The 16,236-nt window shown below is 37.9% G+C and overlaps 2 protein-coding genes and 1 long non-coding RNA gene across 3 annotated transcripts; 1 reads left to right on the plus strand and 2 right to left on the minus strand.

The window, feature by feature from the left end:
* Window positions 1-88: 88 nt before the first annotated feature.
* Window positions 89-1,797, plus strand: LOC117293681. Its single transcript, XR_004519455.1, has 2 exons — window positions 89-385; window positions 785-1,797. It is a non-coding gene; the product is annotated as an uncharacterized LOC117293681 (long non-coding RNA).
* A 2,058-nt stretch (window positions 1,798-3,855) lies between these two features.
* On the minus strand, window positions 3,856-7,656 carry LOC117293729 (lengsin-like). Its single transcript, XM_033776157.1, has 2 exons — window positions 7,515-7,656; window positions 3,856-6,436 (listed from the first exon to the last, which is right to left on the minus strand). Exon 2 carries the CDS (start codon window positions 6,412-6,414, stop codon window positions 5,053-5,055), a length of 1,362 nt encoding a protein of 453 aa, XP_033632048.1. The 5' UTR covers window positions 6,415-6,436; window positions 7,515-7,656; the 3' UTR covers window positions 3,856-5,052.
* A 1,660-nt stretch (window positions 7,657-9,316) lies between these two features.
* On the minus strand, window positions 9,317-14,079 carry LOC117293779 (E-selectin-like). Its single transcript, XM_033776218.1, has 4 exons — window positions 13,510-14,079; window positions 12,849-13,022; window positions 11,423-11,590; window positions 9,317-10,908 (listed from the first exon to the last, which is right to left on the minus strand). Exons 1-4 carry the CDS (start codon window positions 13,574-13,576, stop codon window positions 10,727-10,729), a joined length of 591 nt encoding a protein of 196 aa, XP_033632109.1. The 5' UTR covers window positions 13,577-14,079; the 3' UTR covers window positions 9,317-10,726.
* Window positions 14,080-16,236: the final 2,157 nt, after the last annotated feature.

Consider the following 16,236-nt stretch of genomic DNA (forward strand, 5'->3'; position numbering starts at 1 on the left):
CCAAAATCCGTATCTGGGAACACCGAAAGAACTATAGGGATCACCGCGCACGCGCAATGCTTATGAGCAAGTTCAGGCGGGCACCTAGAGTAACTAGATTTACCAGAAACCATAGAGCAGAGGGAGATTGATTATTATGGACCATGTTCCAGTGCATGGTCGACAGTACTTCACTGTTTCTGATCAGCCTAGTGGATGTGTTCGCACACCCGGCCTTCCTATCAACACCAGCAGCTCGATGTCAAAGGTGCTCGCGTGTGTATGCTAAGTGTGGATTCTGACATCTTTCTTACATTTCACCGTACCGGTACCGGTACCATCACCTTCCTCCGCTCCATGCACACACCGTGTCAGTGTCAGTCAGTCAGTTGAGACTTTGTGCAAGGTAAAAGGTTAACCTTTACTAAAATTGTTATGCGGTTACTATCTGGGGTGCGTACATACTTTTTTTTCATATTCTGTTTTCAAATCTAAAAATATTAAACATTGTCATTGACACTAGTATAATTTCAGGATAGGCTAACGTCAGATACTACGCATGACATGTTGTACGTGATGTATGTCACATTACTGATGATGTAATGGATGGATGATAAATGTATATCGATGTGATCTGTGTTGTTTTGAGGGTCTCTCTTTAAAGTCTTTACTTATCATTTCACATTTCACCGTAGTGTAGCAAACTACCAGTTCCCTTGTGGAATTTCATATTGTAAACGTACAGTACATTTCCATTATCATTTTTGTATAATTAACTTCACATTTTTCATATTTTTTCATGCAGATGCTTCCTACGCATTAACCCTGATTCAGGAAGAAGGTCAAAGGGGGAGGCATCTATGAGCCCAAAGGTCCTGGCTCTCATCTCTCATCAACAAGATATCGCAGACCATGAGTGGATGTAACAGTGAGGTGTATGCAAACCAGCTGCATTTATAGTACTTTCTGATGGTGCTTGAAGTTGAAAGTTGTAAACTTCCTAAAAAACTGTAAACACAAAAGTTGTATGTGATTTCTGAAATAGTTATTCTGAAATAAATGCTCTAAATTTTAAACAATTAGAAATTGGTAGGCCAGGCATTGTTTTTACTATTTGTTTTATTTTGATGAAGTGTTTGGTGGATTATTGAAACAAATACAACCATTATTAGAATTTACAAAAAAAAGTTAAAAGTTGTAAATTTCCTAACAAACTGAAAATACAAAAGTTGTATGTGATTTCTGAAATACTTGTTCTGAAATGAGTGATCTAATTTGGAGCAATGTGTAATTGATGAGCCAGGCATTGTTTTTATTACTATTTGTTTTATTTTGATGAAATGTTTGGTGGATTATTGAAACAAATACCACCATTATTTGAATTTAAACAAATATGGACTCATGTGGACAAAAAGTTAAAAGTTGTTAACTTCCTTATAGACGAAACTGCTTACACGCATGCAAACGAACTTTTAATGTAGAAGTTTCATGTGATTTTCGCAATACTCATTCTGAAACTAATGCTCTATTGAAAACAATGTAAAATTGTGAACCAGGCATTTATTTATTTTTTGTATTCTATGGAGATTGTGGTGGATTAGTGAAAAAAATACCACCATAAAATTGTTTTTGTTTTGTGTATTGTTTAATTCATAAAGTTTGGTTGGATTTGACCTGGCAGAAATTCAACAATTGAAAAGGCCTTGAAATATTGTGTTATTAAAATGTGTATGTTTTTTTTACAGTGCTTCCAAGTTCGAAGATAAAACAATAAACCAGTTTTGTTCCTTGTTCATGAATTGACAGGTTTTAATTAAATTTTGTTTTCATGTTACCCAATTTTTATACTCTATTGTACAATCCCGTGCTCATGGTATATTACTTAAAGGTATGATAGATCATTGGTTTTGGTTCTGGAAACAATGAGTTCATTCCAATTCCAGTCATCTAGTTTTCAAAATACACATCAATGGTAACCTGTTAAGGTTTCTATTTCATCAGTTATTCTATGTGGATGTTTATATTGTGTTATGAAGACCACCAAATGCAGCGTCTGAATTCGATCAGTCCAAATCGAAAGCAGTTGTTGCCTTTTGATGGTGTTCAGAACTTTTCTTGAAAATCAGCATTTAACATGGAACTATTTTGAAGGGAGATTATTATCTCATTTGCAGTTTTTTGTTGAAAATTATTTAGAATGATATTTCTTGCCAAATTATTTTGATAATTACCAAAGCTGTATCGTACCTTTAACATATGGTTATTTTCCACTTTTTAAAATACAATACCATTGGAGTAATTATACTAGTTGTAATAAGCCAGTACAATTACGGTAAGTTTCCACTTTGTCAAATACGGTCCCATGGCAGTAATACCAACGTGTAATATGACGTACAAATCACGGCACTCTGTAACCTCGTGTACGGTTTACACCGTATTGACAGCTTTATCACCGTAACAGTCACGCCACACCGTAACTTCATGTACGGTTTGCACCGTATATTGACAGCTTTCTCACCGTAAAAATTACGGCACACCGCAACTTCGTTTACGGTTTGCACCGTATATTCACAGCTTTCTCACCGTGAAAATCACGGCACACCGTACCTTCATGTATGCTTCGCACCGTATATTGACAGCTTTCTCACCGTGAAATTCACGGCACACCGTAACTTTGTGTACGGTTCGCAACGTAAAATTTACGGGAATCGGTTGGCATCTCGCTGCACAACCGATTCCCGTAAATTTTACGGGAATTTTTTTACAGTATACTAATTTGTTGGTCACAAATAATGGACGTTAGTTAAACAAACCCGTTACCCAACACGCTAGGGCAAAGTTGACCAAATTATTGGTTAACTGGTTGGTCCACTATATGTTATTGTAGTTGGGCAAGATTTGCCCGAGAAAATTGTCAAAACTACCACAGTAACCAATGGTGTTGTGCACAAAGCTTTCTGGTTGTTGGGCAAAGTTCCCGGTGCGCATAATAATGATTTAGTATTAGTGTACAATGTACAACGTTCGTACTGTATGTGATAGGCCTATAGACACACCCAAAAGCAAGCTCATGGCGGCTGGCTGTCAAAAATACTCTTCGAGATTGGGGAATTGAGTGCTTCTCTGAAACGTTATAGGTAAGATGCTAACATCAACCAATATTTAAAGGTTTACCCATATAATACACTGATTCATGTGTAGTGACACAGTTTAGTTTTCAGAAGTAAAGTAGGAAGGAGCCCACCGTGCAATAGTTTGATGTTTACTCCCGTGTTGGGGAAATGGCTGCACAGTCCGTAGTCGTTAACGATAGAAATGCAAGGGTTAGATTGAATCCGTTGTGTTCCAGACTTTTTGATCGGGCTCAGTTACTCGACAAAATTATATAGACTCAATATAATTCGGAAATTGTAATTTAAAAAAAAGCAAACAAAATAAAAAATAAAAAGGGAATGAACGCTGTTGATCGCTGACTCTAATTTTATTTAAATAATTAATTTTCCTCATCAGATTGAAAAATACTACGCTGCCCAGCTTCCAGCAGATATAACAAAGCAGAAGTTGAAGCAGAAGTGAAGAAGAGTGGCTGGCTGAAAACATTATAGACTGCACCTATCAGATTGAAGTTTTTGTTGCATCACATTTTTACGTAAAAAAAAAAAACCTTCATCTTCCTCTTTTTTGGAAAAATCCGGGCGATTAACGTTTTTTTTGTTTTTTTGCCTAACCAACAATGGGAGACTTTCTGGGACGATAGAGGGCAGCAGACTTACCGGGTAAATCCATTGTTCTCAGAATTATGCGCATGTTCAGAACTACGTAAACAATGGAAACTTACCCGGTATGTCTGCTGCCACCTAGCGTTGGAAAGTCTCCTATTGGATAAAGGAGTAACCAACAAATAGTCAATCATTGATACTTTTGTTGGGTTGCCCAACACGGTTGCCGAACGTTGGTTCAAATATCAAACTGACTACATTGTTGGGCAGCATTTTAACCAACATATTATAGTAAACAAACTTGCCCAACTATTGGTCAAAAGTTTTTGCCCAGCTGTTGGGTAAAATGATTTGACCAACTTGTTTTGTCAAATTGTTTGCCCAACTATTTGATAAATGTTATTGCCCAACCACTAGTGGTGAAGTTATGCCCAATTATGTAGTCAGTTGATATTTGAACAACGTTGGGCAAAAAAGTTGGGAAATTTTTGACCAACGGGATTTGCAGTGTGTAATCAAATGAGAGATAAGAGATACATTATGAAAAAGGCTTTCTTGATCTGGGTGAACTTTGGAAGGATTGGGGTTACAATGAAATGTAATGGTTTGCAATGGTTTTCATGCCTAGGTTGAATTCAAGAGAGAGTTCGTGGTGATTCTTTGTGAATAGTGTCTTTGCATTATACGGAAGTGTATTGTCGCCACATGGATAACAAAAATCCCTCTCTTATCGTATATGTACACGATAGCTTATCGTGTACGTATAAATTAAATCCAAACCTATAGTGTACGTACACGGTAAGTCCAAAACTTAAAGTGAAAGTTTTTTTATTTAAGTGACGTCAATATATATGCGTTTCCGTATAGTAAAACAGTGCACAGAGGAAGAGATGAGGCCTAGCTAAGTTGTTTTGTAATAACGAGATATACAACATTGCAAATCTCATCAAAATTGACAAAAATCAAGACGGTTCTTAAACAGAATATTATTTACACCGTGGCAAAATAATAAGCTCTTGTAATTTTTATTTTGTATATTGGCATTAGGCCTGGTATAAGTTAACACATTTGTAAAAGACTTTTAGCACATCGGAGTTTTTCTATTTATATTATTATAACATTGGACGCCAGTGCGTGGTGTACCAAACATAATAAGTTCTAAGCCAATACATTGGGTTTATTGAAACAAATGATGTTGTACTCGTGTGATTCATAACACTCAAATAGCAGTCTTTATTCTATAAATAACCAGGTTGATAGACCAACAGTTCTAATAATTTCTACAGTTAAAGGGTACCATTGTATAGTTCCTATAAAGTAATATGTGATTTCTGAAAACTGCATTGTTTCAGGACTACGTCATAACAAAGTAGCTGTTATATTCCCACAATGGTTTCCCGGTTTCTGATGATTCCTGTTCTATTTCAAGTTCAAGCCGCTTAATGGCAAGGAAGGCTCGACAAAATTCCTCACCGAATGCCTCCCTAACTACGATGTCTCCTTGGAAAGCATCAACAGCGTCTTTGAGATTAGAAGGAAGGGCCTTGGTACCGGGAGGTACGTCTTCGTTGTTGTAGGCGTCACGGGTAACCCTGGGAGGGAGGGGCAGTGATCGCTTGATGCCATCTATACCTGCAGCAACAGTGGCCGCTAGGGTCAGGTAAGGATTACTGGCACTTGCTCCCATGCGGTTCTCAAGATACATACCATTCTCACCTTGAGATTTAAGACGTAAAGCACAGGTCCTATTGTCTATTCCCCATGTGCCGTTGGTTGGAGCAAAACTATTAGGTTCAGTTCGTTTCTGGCAGTTCGTGGTTGGTGCCATGAGTAGACTTATAGCTGGGGCATGTGCGATGATACCTGCAATCCAGTGCTCGGCCAGCTCGGAGATACCAAGCTCCATAGACGGGTCATGCATTAAACTTGTCTTTCCTTCGGTATCCCAGAGAGAATGACAAAAATGGGCAGAGCTTCCGGACTGATCTGACCACGGTTTGGACATGAATGAAGCGATGTAGCCTCGCTTCTGAGCAATCTCCTTGATGGCTGTACGGTAGATATGCGCGTTGTCAGCTGCTCGGATACCAAAGGCTGGTTTGTAAGTTATCTCAACTTGACCGGGAGAAACCTCCGTGTCTATAGCTTCCACGTCAACACCAGTCATCTGTAAACATCTTGAAAACTCATACAATAAGTCACTTTCAGCGAAAATACTTAGAGATGATCGCAGGTTTCCAGCGTGAAGTGGTTTCTTGGACTCGGCTCCAATAACGTAGAACTCGTGCTCATGAGCTGAAAGTAGAGAGAGACCCATCTCATTCAGACGGTCAATCTGCTGCCTGGCGATGTACCGTGGGTATGATGATACTGGCTTGCCTTGAAAGCACGGCTCGGTCAGTACCAAGGCCGTGTTCTTGCACCATGGCACGGTGCGGAAGGTGCTCAGGTCTGGTAGGAATGCTGCATCTCCCCAACCAATCTCTGTCGAGTATCCCGTACCTTGAGCGAAATGACAACTAGGGTCCATCGCTAGATGCACCAATGGGATGTTTACTCCACGGGTTGACTTGGCTCGCACGTGTCTGGCGGGCACAACCTTGCAGCGAGAGAAACCACTCATGTCACCGAATTCGAAACGAATGAACTCGATTTGGTCTTCTTCTATTTGTTTTTCCACCATCTCTAGTGTTTTTTCTTTGTTCTCGAAATTCATGTTTGTTTTGATCTGAAGACCTCTGTAAAAGTAAAATAAAATGGGGAACAAAATTTATTGAAAACAGCAAAAATTCCAAATAAAAAGTTAAACAGAACAACATACTTATTAAAATATTAAGTTCCAGTTTACTTAATTTCGCGTGAAAGCATAAAGTGACAAGACAAATCTTGTAAACAATATTCTCTAATGAATATTCATCGTATATAGGCTGTTAAATAAGAAAAGGATTGCGAACCCTTTGCGGCGTGGTTCCGGGGCCCACTCAAGGGCCCCGAATTGTTTGTTGCAATCTAGATGCTCTGACGTAGTGCAATCTAATTAGGCCAATTGGAGACATAATTGAAGAAGCAAACAGAACTTGCCCCATGCCCCCCGGATCCGCCTTTGGAACCCAACGAATTGTCTATCGAGTGTCTGTCCGGGAGACTCTTTTCAATTATGATACGGGTGTTAACTTTTTTTTCACTATATGGAGTTGTGCCTTTAAAGAAAACATCGGGTTGAAAGGAAAATCGCACGATTTGAAAAAGTATTTATACTTTTTTTTATTAACAGTATAGCAGATTTACTTAATTTTGATTTGCAAAGAACGTGCATTTAACCCTACTAAGAGAAACAACATCTTAATTTTGTCTTAATAAAGGATTCATACAACAGTTTTTCTTCGCAATGACCTCCGCAATAAGTTTGACATAGGCCCTAACCTAAAAAATCGACCTCACTTTGAAAAATTTCAACTTTTTGTGAACAACTCAAACTGTTGTGATTGTATAAGCCACTACACGTTTTACAAAATTACAAGCCTCCCATCTGTTCCGGTAACTGTTGGAATTAACCAAACTAACGTTAAGACTATACACATGTAAATCTTCCATTTCGGGGATTTTATGAGCACTTTTGGATTACAACCAAAGTCCAACTTCATACTATGTTCTCTTTACAACTAAACATGTTACATTTTTACTGACATTCGCCAAGCAATTAACGTTGCAATAACACGCTAGTTAATCATTTTTAAAATAGTGTGACGCGTTAATATTGGCCTCCTGTCCAATGCCAAAATTATCTATCTACTAATAATATTTGTTCAACCTTACCTCTCTTGTGTGAATGAAAGCCTCCTCTGCGACAGGTCAATGAATTTTACTGAGTTTTATTAACAGTTTACCAAGGTTAAACGATGAAGAGCCTCATCAGCGTGGTGTGTGTGACTTGTCGCCGAAGGCTCACTCCATAATACAAGCGCACAATGAAGACGATGACACCATCACGCGTTGTGTCTCCACTTTTATAGGTACGACTTTCTTGCTTCATTTTAAGGCGAGTCACCGGCAACTAATAAGAACTCTTTTATTATTAACTCTTGATCGCATAGCTATTCTGATTGGCCCTGTCTGTTACTCCAGAGGGGATATTAATCTTATGATGTAAAGACGGTGTAGTGATGACGTATCTTCTTACCAATCACATAACAGGCTAATCAACGAGGACGGAGACTCTGAAAGGTTCAACCCGCACAGGGCCACAGTTTTCCTTTATGAGTTGTAAGACTGAGTTTAGTTTTACTGCAAATTAAGAAGTGAAATAAGAAGTCAGATGACTACTTTAAAGTAAAAAGGCATGGACACGTTTGGTAAATTGTCAAAGATCAGTGTCTCACTTGGTGTATCCCAACATATGCATACGATAACAAACCTGTGAAAATCTGGGCTCATATTGATCATCGAATTTGCAAGAGAATGACGAAAGAAAAATACCCTTAATTGTTTCATTACTTTCTGCTTTCAGATGCATAACAAAAGGCTTCAGTTGAAGTCTTTTATTATGTGAGAAATTACTTCTTTCTTAAAAACTACGTTACTTCAGAGGGAGCCGTTTATCGCAGTTTATTACTATCCTGCTCTCCATTTTATGCTAACAATAATATTTGAGTAATTACCAATATCCAGTGCCTTTAAGCTCAATTATAACATACATCAGAGTTATGCCATCGCAACTTCTTGCAAATGAGTATACCTTCTGTTTCAAATTAACACAATTATAATTTAGGCATTACCTCAGTCCATCTGAGCAAGGACAGAGACATGCTTAGTCCAACCAAAGGATAACACGTTTCATCAGCTTGTGTTCTGCACATTCCTTCCATTTCGCCTTTACTACAAACTATTTGATGTTCGCTGAGGTCCTGGTGGTAGGAGATTCTGTCCTCCAATATGGCAAACTGTGTACAAACTTCTTCTGATAACACCCTCTTTTGAATCATCCTCATCTAGCCCATATTATTTATTAACCGTATGGGGGACAGAATTTCCGACGGCCATTTCCTGTGACACCGGAACCACCGATACAAACACAAGTACAGTAAATGAAGTCTATAGTTAAAATTGAGACAGTTTTGCATGCGTACAAATAATTTGAACTACTGGCAGATGGTGCTTCAACTTCTTCAACAAAATAAAACTTCTCTCTTGTATTGAACATAACGGGCATATATCCAACTCAATCAAATAAGAAGCAGCAATTCACAAATCAAGAAGGGGGGGGGGGTTCTTTCACTTCCAACACGGGACGGAGTCAAAATATGGAAGAGAGAATTTTTCATAAATGAGTTGATGACACAAAGATAATGCAGACTTTATGATTGATGTCTCTTGAGTCAGTTCATGTTAACCCAAGTGGAAATCTACTGAAACCAAGACTTTAAATTACTGCCAGATGGTGCTTCAACAATTCTTAAAATATTTGTGTTTTAAATTGCTGTAGGGAGATCATGATTCCCATGTGATGAAAGAGATTGGCATAACTATACACTGTGTCCAACTCAATAAAACAGACAAGCATCAAACAGACACCAAAGATCATTGAATTCACATTTTGTTGTTACCAGTGTGACAGGTTTATTTTGTATACATATTTCAAAACAGACCTTCATCAGGGTTTGTCTGAAGTTTTGGTGTCCCCACCCCCTCCTCCCTAACAAAAAGAAAAAACTATTGACAGCTCACAACTATTGCGACATTATAATGTTGAGTGTCACAATATGGTGAGCTGACAATAACATTTTATGTTGTCTTCTTGAGGGGGGGGGGGCGTGTTTTGGGACAAAACGTCTGATGACGTCCTCTTTTGACTCACACCATACATACGGGCTCAACTGAGTAACAGAATACTCATGATTTAGGAAGTGCATTCTAGTTTGTTATGCCCGGATCGTGTTCTGGACTCTGATGCTGCATATTAAAGTACGGTCTATAAAATTCATCACGTATCCTTCGTTAGAGAGCGGTGTATCGTTACATAAATGTTGACCAGCTGAATTTGTTTTGTTAAGGGAAATACTCTTTCATTTCCTTTCCCTGTGTTTCATATGACTTTAGCTTTTTTTAGATCCACTTTGTGCATCGTGCACCCCCAGGGCTGAATATTCCTGTTGCAACTTTTTGTGTATCCAGATGTTACTTTCTGGGGCGGGCGGATGTCTATTCATCCGCAGTATTATTCTTGAAAAGTAATTGCTCTGTATCGGAAAATGGCAAGGGGGTATTTTTGGTTCGTAGTTAAAGTCATGGTGGAATGTAGTCTGCAGAAATCAGACGTGAAGTAAACTTTTTCAAATATTAATTATTCGCAAAATAAAGTGACGCTAGACTAAACATTTGCATAAAGCGAGTAATTATTTTAAAACGTTTATTTAAACGTTCATTAAATTAGCTTTTAAAACAAATAATTATACAATAAATCGGTTATAGTTTATGTATAGACTCTGAGACAAGGATGTTTATTTGATCTCAAATGTTTTAAAACCCTTTTTGTAAATCTACGCCCGAATGTGAAACTAGGCCTACCATAGAAATAGAACCCAGCACAATTTTTTTTTTCAAGTAACCTGACCTCAGGTCAAGTTTAAATTTCGGTTTTTCTTCGTGTTTTTGTTGAATTTATTTTTACTTGTATATATGTTGTTAATTAGTATTACATTTGCAATGACATATGTTATTTTCATGGTCATAAATTACGTTAAACTAAAATAATGGACGAAACAAATCTCCCCAACGTAAAACTCCATAAGTTTGGGACCACAAAAGTTCCGGAAGTTCAAATATGCGCGAGACTTGCACAGTCTATACTAGTGTCCAATGTCTTTAAAATGATGAGAATAAAATAATGTTGATAAACAGTATCAACATAAAGTGATTGTCTTGTTGGTGTTGCTTTTACAAAAGTTGTCATAACCGTATGGAATGGACATTATTGAATGATACAAGTAGGCCCTATAGGTCTACATCGGTTTTCATATTAAAGTTACGATTTAAACCATGATATCTTGCAGACAACTTGGGTAAGCTTCACTCCAAGCTCCATTTTTACATGTGACCATGCTTGGTCCAATCAACTGGTAGCCCTGCAGACACTTGAAATATTGTATGTCACCATGACCTCTACTTCCACTGGTTTGTGCATTTGATGGGGATTCACCTACTTCGCAATCAGCTGAAACAAAATGGAAACGAATTTATTATTATTACATACTTTTTTCTTATACAAAAAGAAGAGTCAGGGAACAGGAACAATACAGAATTGGTATGAAAAAACCGTTTAAGATAACAGATTTGCATAAAACTTATACCGTCTAATGAGATGAAGTATTTCTGTCTGAAACCAATTTCCCGTGTGGAGTTTATCGCTCTGCCAACGTTTTACTCATTTAAAAACAAATTCATTTCATGCAAAATGTGTTATCGGTTTTCACTTTTTTTCTCGTGACCCACAGTTGGCCGATCGATCTCAAACTTCTACAGGTTTGTCAGATTATGTATAAAGTTATGTTGTGTTCCTCTGAATAACAATTTTTAAAAAGCATTGCGATTTTACTGAATAATCTCTAAGACTCATCGGTAGAATTTGCATAAATGGCAAGAAAACAAAACACGTGATTTACATGAAAATAATCTCATCCAGGCACTATGTTTTTCAAAATTTACTCAGAAACTTTTTAGGGGCTTACCGAAACAAGATGGCGTCTCGTGGTTCCATTGTCCATCCATACATGTGACTGCTCTAGCGCCTACCAAGCTGTAACCATGGTTACATTGAAAGTGAGCTACACTTCCATATTTGCCTTGTTTAGTGGAGACATCACCGTTAGCTGGAGCTTCTAGTGAATCACAATCAGCTGTTGAAATAAAAGCATCGGGGATAACGAATATTTATTTTGGTTTTACTCATGCATATTTTAAGGTAAGACACTGCTCTAGAATCACAATGATCTTGGGTTCGAATCCCACCCGAGTAATAGACCCTTCCCATGAAATATGTAAATTGCACACAGCGCGTGCGCACTAACATTTTGGTTGGCAAAATGAGGGAAAATCGCGCTGTTTTGTACATGGCTAATGGCTGCGTGACGCAGACGCGATTGCGCGTCTGCTCAGTGCACATCTCTATGGCGTTTGCCAACCAATAGGGTCTGTACGCATGCGTAAATGTAATTAGCATAATTAATTCACGGGAAGGGTCCATATTATGCCTGTACTTTTGTTCACAGAGCTCGGTAAAGTGCTGACACAGTGCAAACACACACATGTTTGGGTAAAACCAAAATTAAAATTGTAACCATCTCTCACAGCACCCCTCATCAAGATTAGCGTCTCACAATTTGTTGAGGATTTATCATGGTTTGCCTCTCGATATTTCAAATTGTGTAGAAAAAAGAACGTCCACTCTATAAAAAAAAAGTTGAAGAGGAGATGGGACAAATTTAGGCTTCTAGAAAATGAACCTGGCACACCCGTTCTAAAGTGGTTCGAAGACGAGAGATGTTTTTTCTGAGTCGCAACAAGACGGCTTTTATATCCAACTTGAATAAGGAAACGAACTGCGTTATTATGACATGGTCAACATTTAGGAAATGTCTGTGATTCAGTTTTTTTGGTATCAGAACGTTAGTAACGAAACAACATAAAGGAACCTCTCTCCAAGTTGAGCAGGGCTCACAAATTGAACAGGACTCAATTGAAAAGGGCTCACAGTCCAATTAACTTCCGTTTGTAATGTTCAAATACCAGTCTTCTCACATTATCTCAACATATACATTAAATAAAAAACCTGTGAACATTTGGACCAATTTGCCGTCGAAGTTGCGAGAGAATAATGGAAGAAAAAACACCCTTATCGCACAAGTTTTGTGCTCTCAGATGCCTCGAATTTGAGAGCTTAGCTGAGGTATCTTATTCAATTCAAATATTTTAGTGAGAAATTATTTCTTTCTCGACAACTATATACTTCAGAGGAAGCCGTTTCTCACACACAGTGCTTGGTACTATGGTACTATCAACAGCTCTCCATTGCTTGTTACCAAAGAAGTGTTTATGCTTAACAACTATTTCGAGTAACTATTTTTAGTGTCCAGTGCCTTTAAGATAATGACTTACCAATGCACCTTGGTACAGGTAGAGACCAATCGCCACTGTTTTGGCATACAGACACGGGGGAACCAACCCTTTCAAATCCGTCGGGACACTCAAAATATACTTTGCTTCCAGTTGAAAATACAGACGGGCCCTGTCTCATTCCTCCAACCGGCATCCCTGGGTCTGGACATTCCACTGAAAACAAACAAGTGTTTGGATTATTTTACACTCCCCTTTTAACTTAAAATATATATATATATAAAAATACCCCTTAAAAACACAAAAACACACGCAACAAACAAACAAATGAACAAACAAACAAAGTATTCGTAAAATATATGTTTTTGTTTACCTTGTGATCAACACAACTGTACACTTGCACCACGGTAAAGACATTAGTAAAAACAGCATTACGTCATAAAAAGAGACTCCATAAAAATATGACAGGTAAACGGCTGAAACAGATCCGTGATTCTGTCTACATCTCTGTAAAGGCACAGGAAATTAAGATGATCTGTCTGCCATCTTGAAATCTTCACTTCGCTGCTTATGTTAAACTTAGTTACCAGTTCATGTTTGTTGTGTTGTCATTTAGTCTTCGAGAAAGAGTCTGCTAGGGGTCGAAACGTCAGGTCATTAACTATTTTTTGCATCTTGAAACCATCTGAAAAAGTGTACTCACCGTTTCCTTCTGCGAACGCAGAGGCCAGACACAAAGCCACAAACACGACCATAGCAGAACCCAACATTGCTCTCCGACTGATGTTTGTTAATTAAAAACTGAATCTTAAAACAACAAAACTGTAGCTTTATACACAAAATACACTTTTACTGGTTAGTACTGTAATGTATGCGTGACATGTGGATTGAATGAATGTCTCCAAAGACGTCATGGACCTATTGTGCTTAGAATGGTCTTGTGTAAGAATGGAGGAAGGAAACGAGGTGGTACCAACCCCCTTGTATTTGATCCGCATTGTTATAGGTTGTCGTGTAGGTTGTCTCCAACCTTGCCATGGATTGGTGTACAATAGAGATGTTTGAGTTATGGATTAGTCAAATCGCGTATGCAAGCAACATGGTTTTGCAAACGTCATCCAAATGTTTCCCCGACTCTTTCAACAAATGGACAATAAGAATTTGTACTGTTACATTGGTTCTGCTCCTCTCTTTGAAGAGGTACTGGGGGAAAATGTCAGTGTGCGATCCTCACGACAGGGCCCAATTGCATACAGCTGGCTGTCAGCAGATAATTCTGCTTAGTAAAAAATATGTTGTGCTAAGCACGAGTTGAGTGTGGGTACCAGTCTTAGCAATATAAGCTATTGTAGTATTTAGGCTGCTAAGCAATTTATATGGATTTGTTTCATGTCAAATAAATGTCAATCTATTATCACAGCTTGGATGTGTACTGTATTTGTGTGGAGCTCTCGTAAGATAAGGCACTGGACACGTTTGGTAAACTGTCAATGACCAGTATTCTCACTTGGTGTATCCAAAAATAACGAACCCGTGAACATTTGGGCTAATTTGGTGTAAAGGCTTCAGCTGAAATCTTTCTCAAAAACCATGTTACTTCAGAGGGAGCCGTTTCTCACAAGGCTTTATACTATGGACAGCCCTCCAATTGCTCATTACCAAGTAAGTTTGTAAGCTAACAATTATGTTTAGTAGTTACCAGTTTGTCCAGTGCCTTTAAAACATAACAATAATAAACGTAGTCAGAAATTATCTTGGTAATTTTACAATTTACTTCCAATTTCTACGACTAAGCAATTAACAGTTTCAACTTTCTTTTTAAAGAATTTATTTTAAATTTAATGATATTTTATGTAACAAGTTTTTATATAATAATCAATGTCTGACACATATACACTGACAAATTCCTTATTGGCAATATGCAAGGATCATAATTACAGACTTAACAATTATATCAAAACCTGTCATTGCACGCTCTGCTCAAAAATAATTTACATCTTATATACATCCAACATCCTACAGCAGTTTTCTTGGCAACTAGTCAACACTACATAATTTTGTTTAATTCACCATAACTGCATTTGTGTCGGTTTAGATTGAATACTGCAGAGACACAGAGAGAGAAATTCCACAAAATAATGTTCTGTGTGGTTATCAGAGGTCGATTTCAAAAAAAGTTAGGATATATCAAAAGTCCTAGGAGATATCAAAAACGTGTGGCCAGTCCTAAGTAAGGACGAGTACCTCGTCCTACATGTAACTCGAGATAAGACTAGTCTTAACTCTTTGTAAAATCGACCCCTCAGGACAACTATCCATCCACTGCGCCATTGCATTTCCACTTTTTAATTTGTTAACAAGCATAATTCCTTGCATATTTGATTTGCACAAACAACATGTGTGTATCTACTTGTTGGGTGGATTCTTTTCTTTTGAGAACTGGTCTTGCTATTGGTATTCTAACACTGCGGAATAGATATACAATACACATGGTGTTTACCACAAACCAAATATACATTAAAACCTCACCATGCAATGACTCGAATCCCATATCATTCCATGCCTTGAAAAAAACCCACACAAAAACCAGGATAATGTAACAGCTTCAATCACTTTGCCATCAGGTGAACAGTAGACAGGAATTATTAGCATTATTTGTTTATTTAGTTATTTATTGTGGGGGAAGGGGCAGGGGGATATATAAAGAAAACGTACATGGCACTGCACTGCCTGTCGCACAGCCACACATATGGGAGAGGGAGTGGAGTCTGGAATTTGAAGGCCCAATTTGAGCTGTTTTGTGCACCATTCTTGCGCTTTGCTAGTTGCACAGTTACTAAGCGGACAATCAACCCCTCAATTAAAAAGATTAAGCTTTTATGAACAAAGCACAAAAAAAAACTTTCGACTAAATGTCACACCCTCTCAGCAGACTGGTTGGTAACCCATGTAACTCCTTTACCAAAACATCTCTTGTACAATCAACCACAGGTCTACGTTCAGGAGAACCAATCAAAGTGTTGACTCTACACTGAAACCTCTGATCCCCTATATAAATAGACTCTCTTCAGTCTCCTGACGATGACTAGAGCAAGCTCGTTGAAACGTTCATACCTATTAAGAACTAACTCTGTGGTAGTGCAGTTATTACCAATCTAAAGTAGTAGTCCCAGCCGATTTTCTACCTTCAACACAGGTAGTAGTTAAAAAGCAGGACAGTTCCTTTTTAGAACTGAGAAGTCTCCCGAAAAATCAAGAAAAATCTACTCTGCAGTAGAAGAATATAATTATAGCAAGACAGTTCTCTAAAGAACAAACTCTACCTGGCAAGTAGATACACACATGGTGTTACTGCAAACCAAATATATATCTCCTGTAAATATATAAATATTTGTTACCACTGGTTTGTTGGTAACAACAGTGCATCATA

This window comes from Asterias rubens, chromosome 8 (genome assembly GCF_902459465.1).
Source record: "Asterias rubens chromosome 8, eAstRub1.3, whole genome shotgun sequence".
NCBI classification, from domain to species: Eukaryota; Metazoa; Echinodermata; class Asteroidea; order Forcipulatida; family Asteriidae; genus Asterias; species Asterias rubens.

What these genes read in the sequence shown, in the direction of transcription:
- LOC117293729 (XM_033776157.1), bottom strand. Translation starts at nt 6,414, where the DNA reads ATGAATTTCGAGAACAAAGAAAAAACACTAGAGATGGTGGAAAAACAA.
- LOC117293779 (XM_033776218.1), bottom strand. Translation starts at nt 13,576, where the DNA reads ATGTTGGGTTCTGCTATGGTCGTGTTTGTGGCTTTGTGTCTGGCCTCT. An exon ending in ACCTGTACCAAGGTGCATTG is followed by an intron (nt 11,591 to 12,848) that starts GTAAGTCATTAT and finishes TTATTTCAACAG; the next exon opens with CTGATTGTGATTCACTAGAA. An exon ending in CGAGACGCCATCTTGTTTCG is followed by an intron (nt 10,909 to 11,422) that starts GTAAGCCCCTAA and finishes ATTTTGTTTCAG; the next exon opens with CTGATTGCGAAGTAGGTGAA.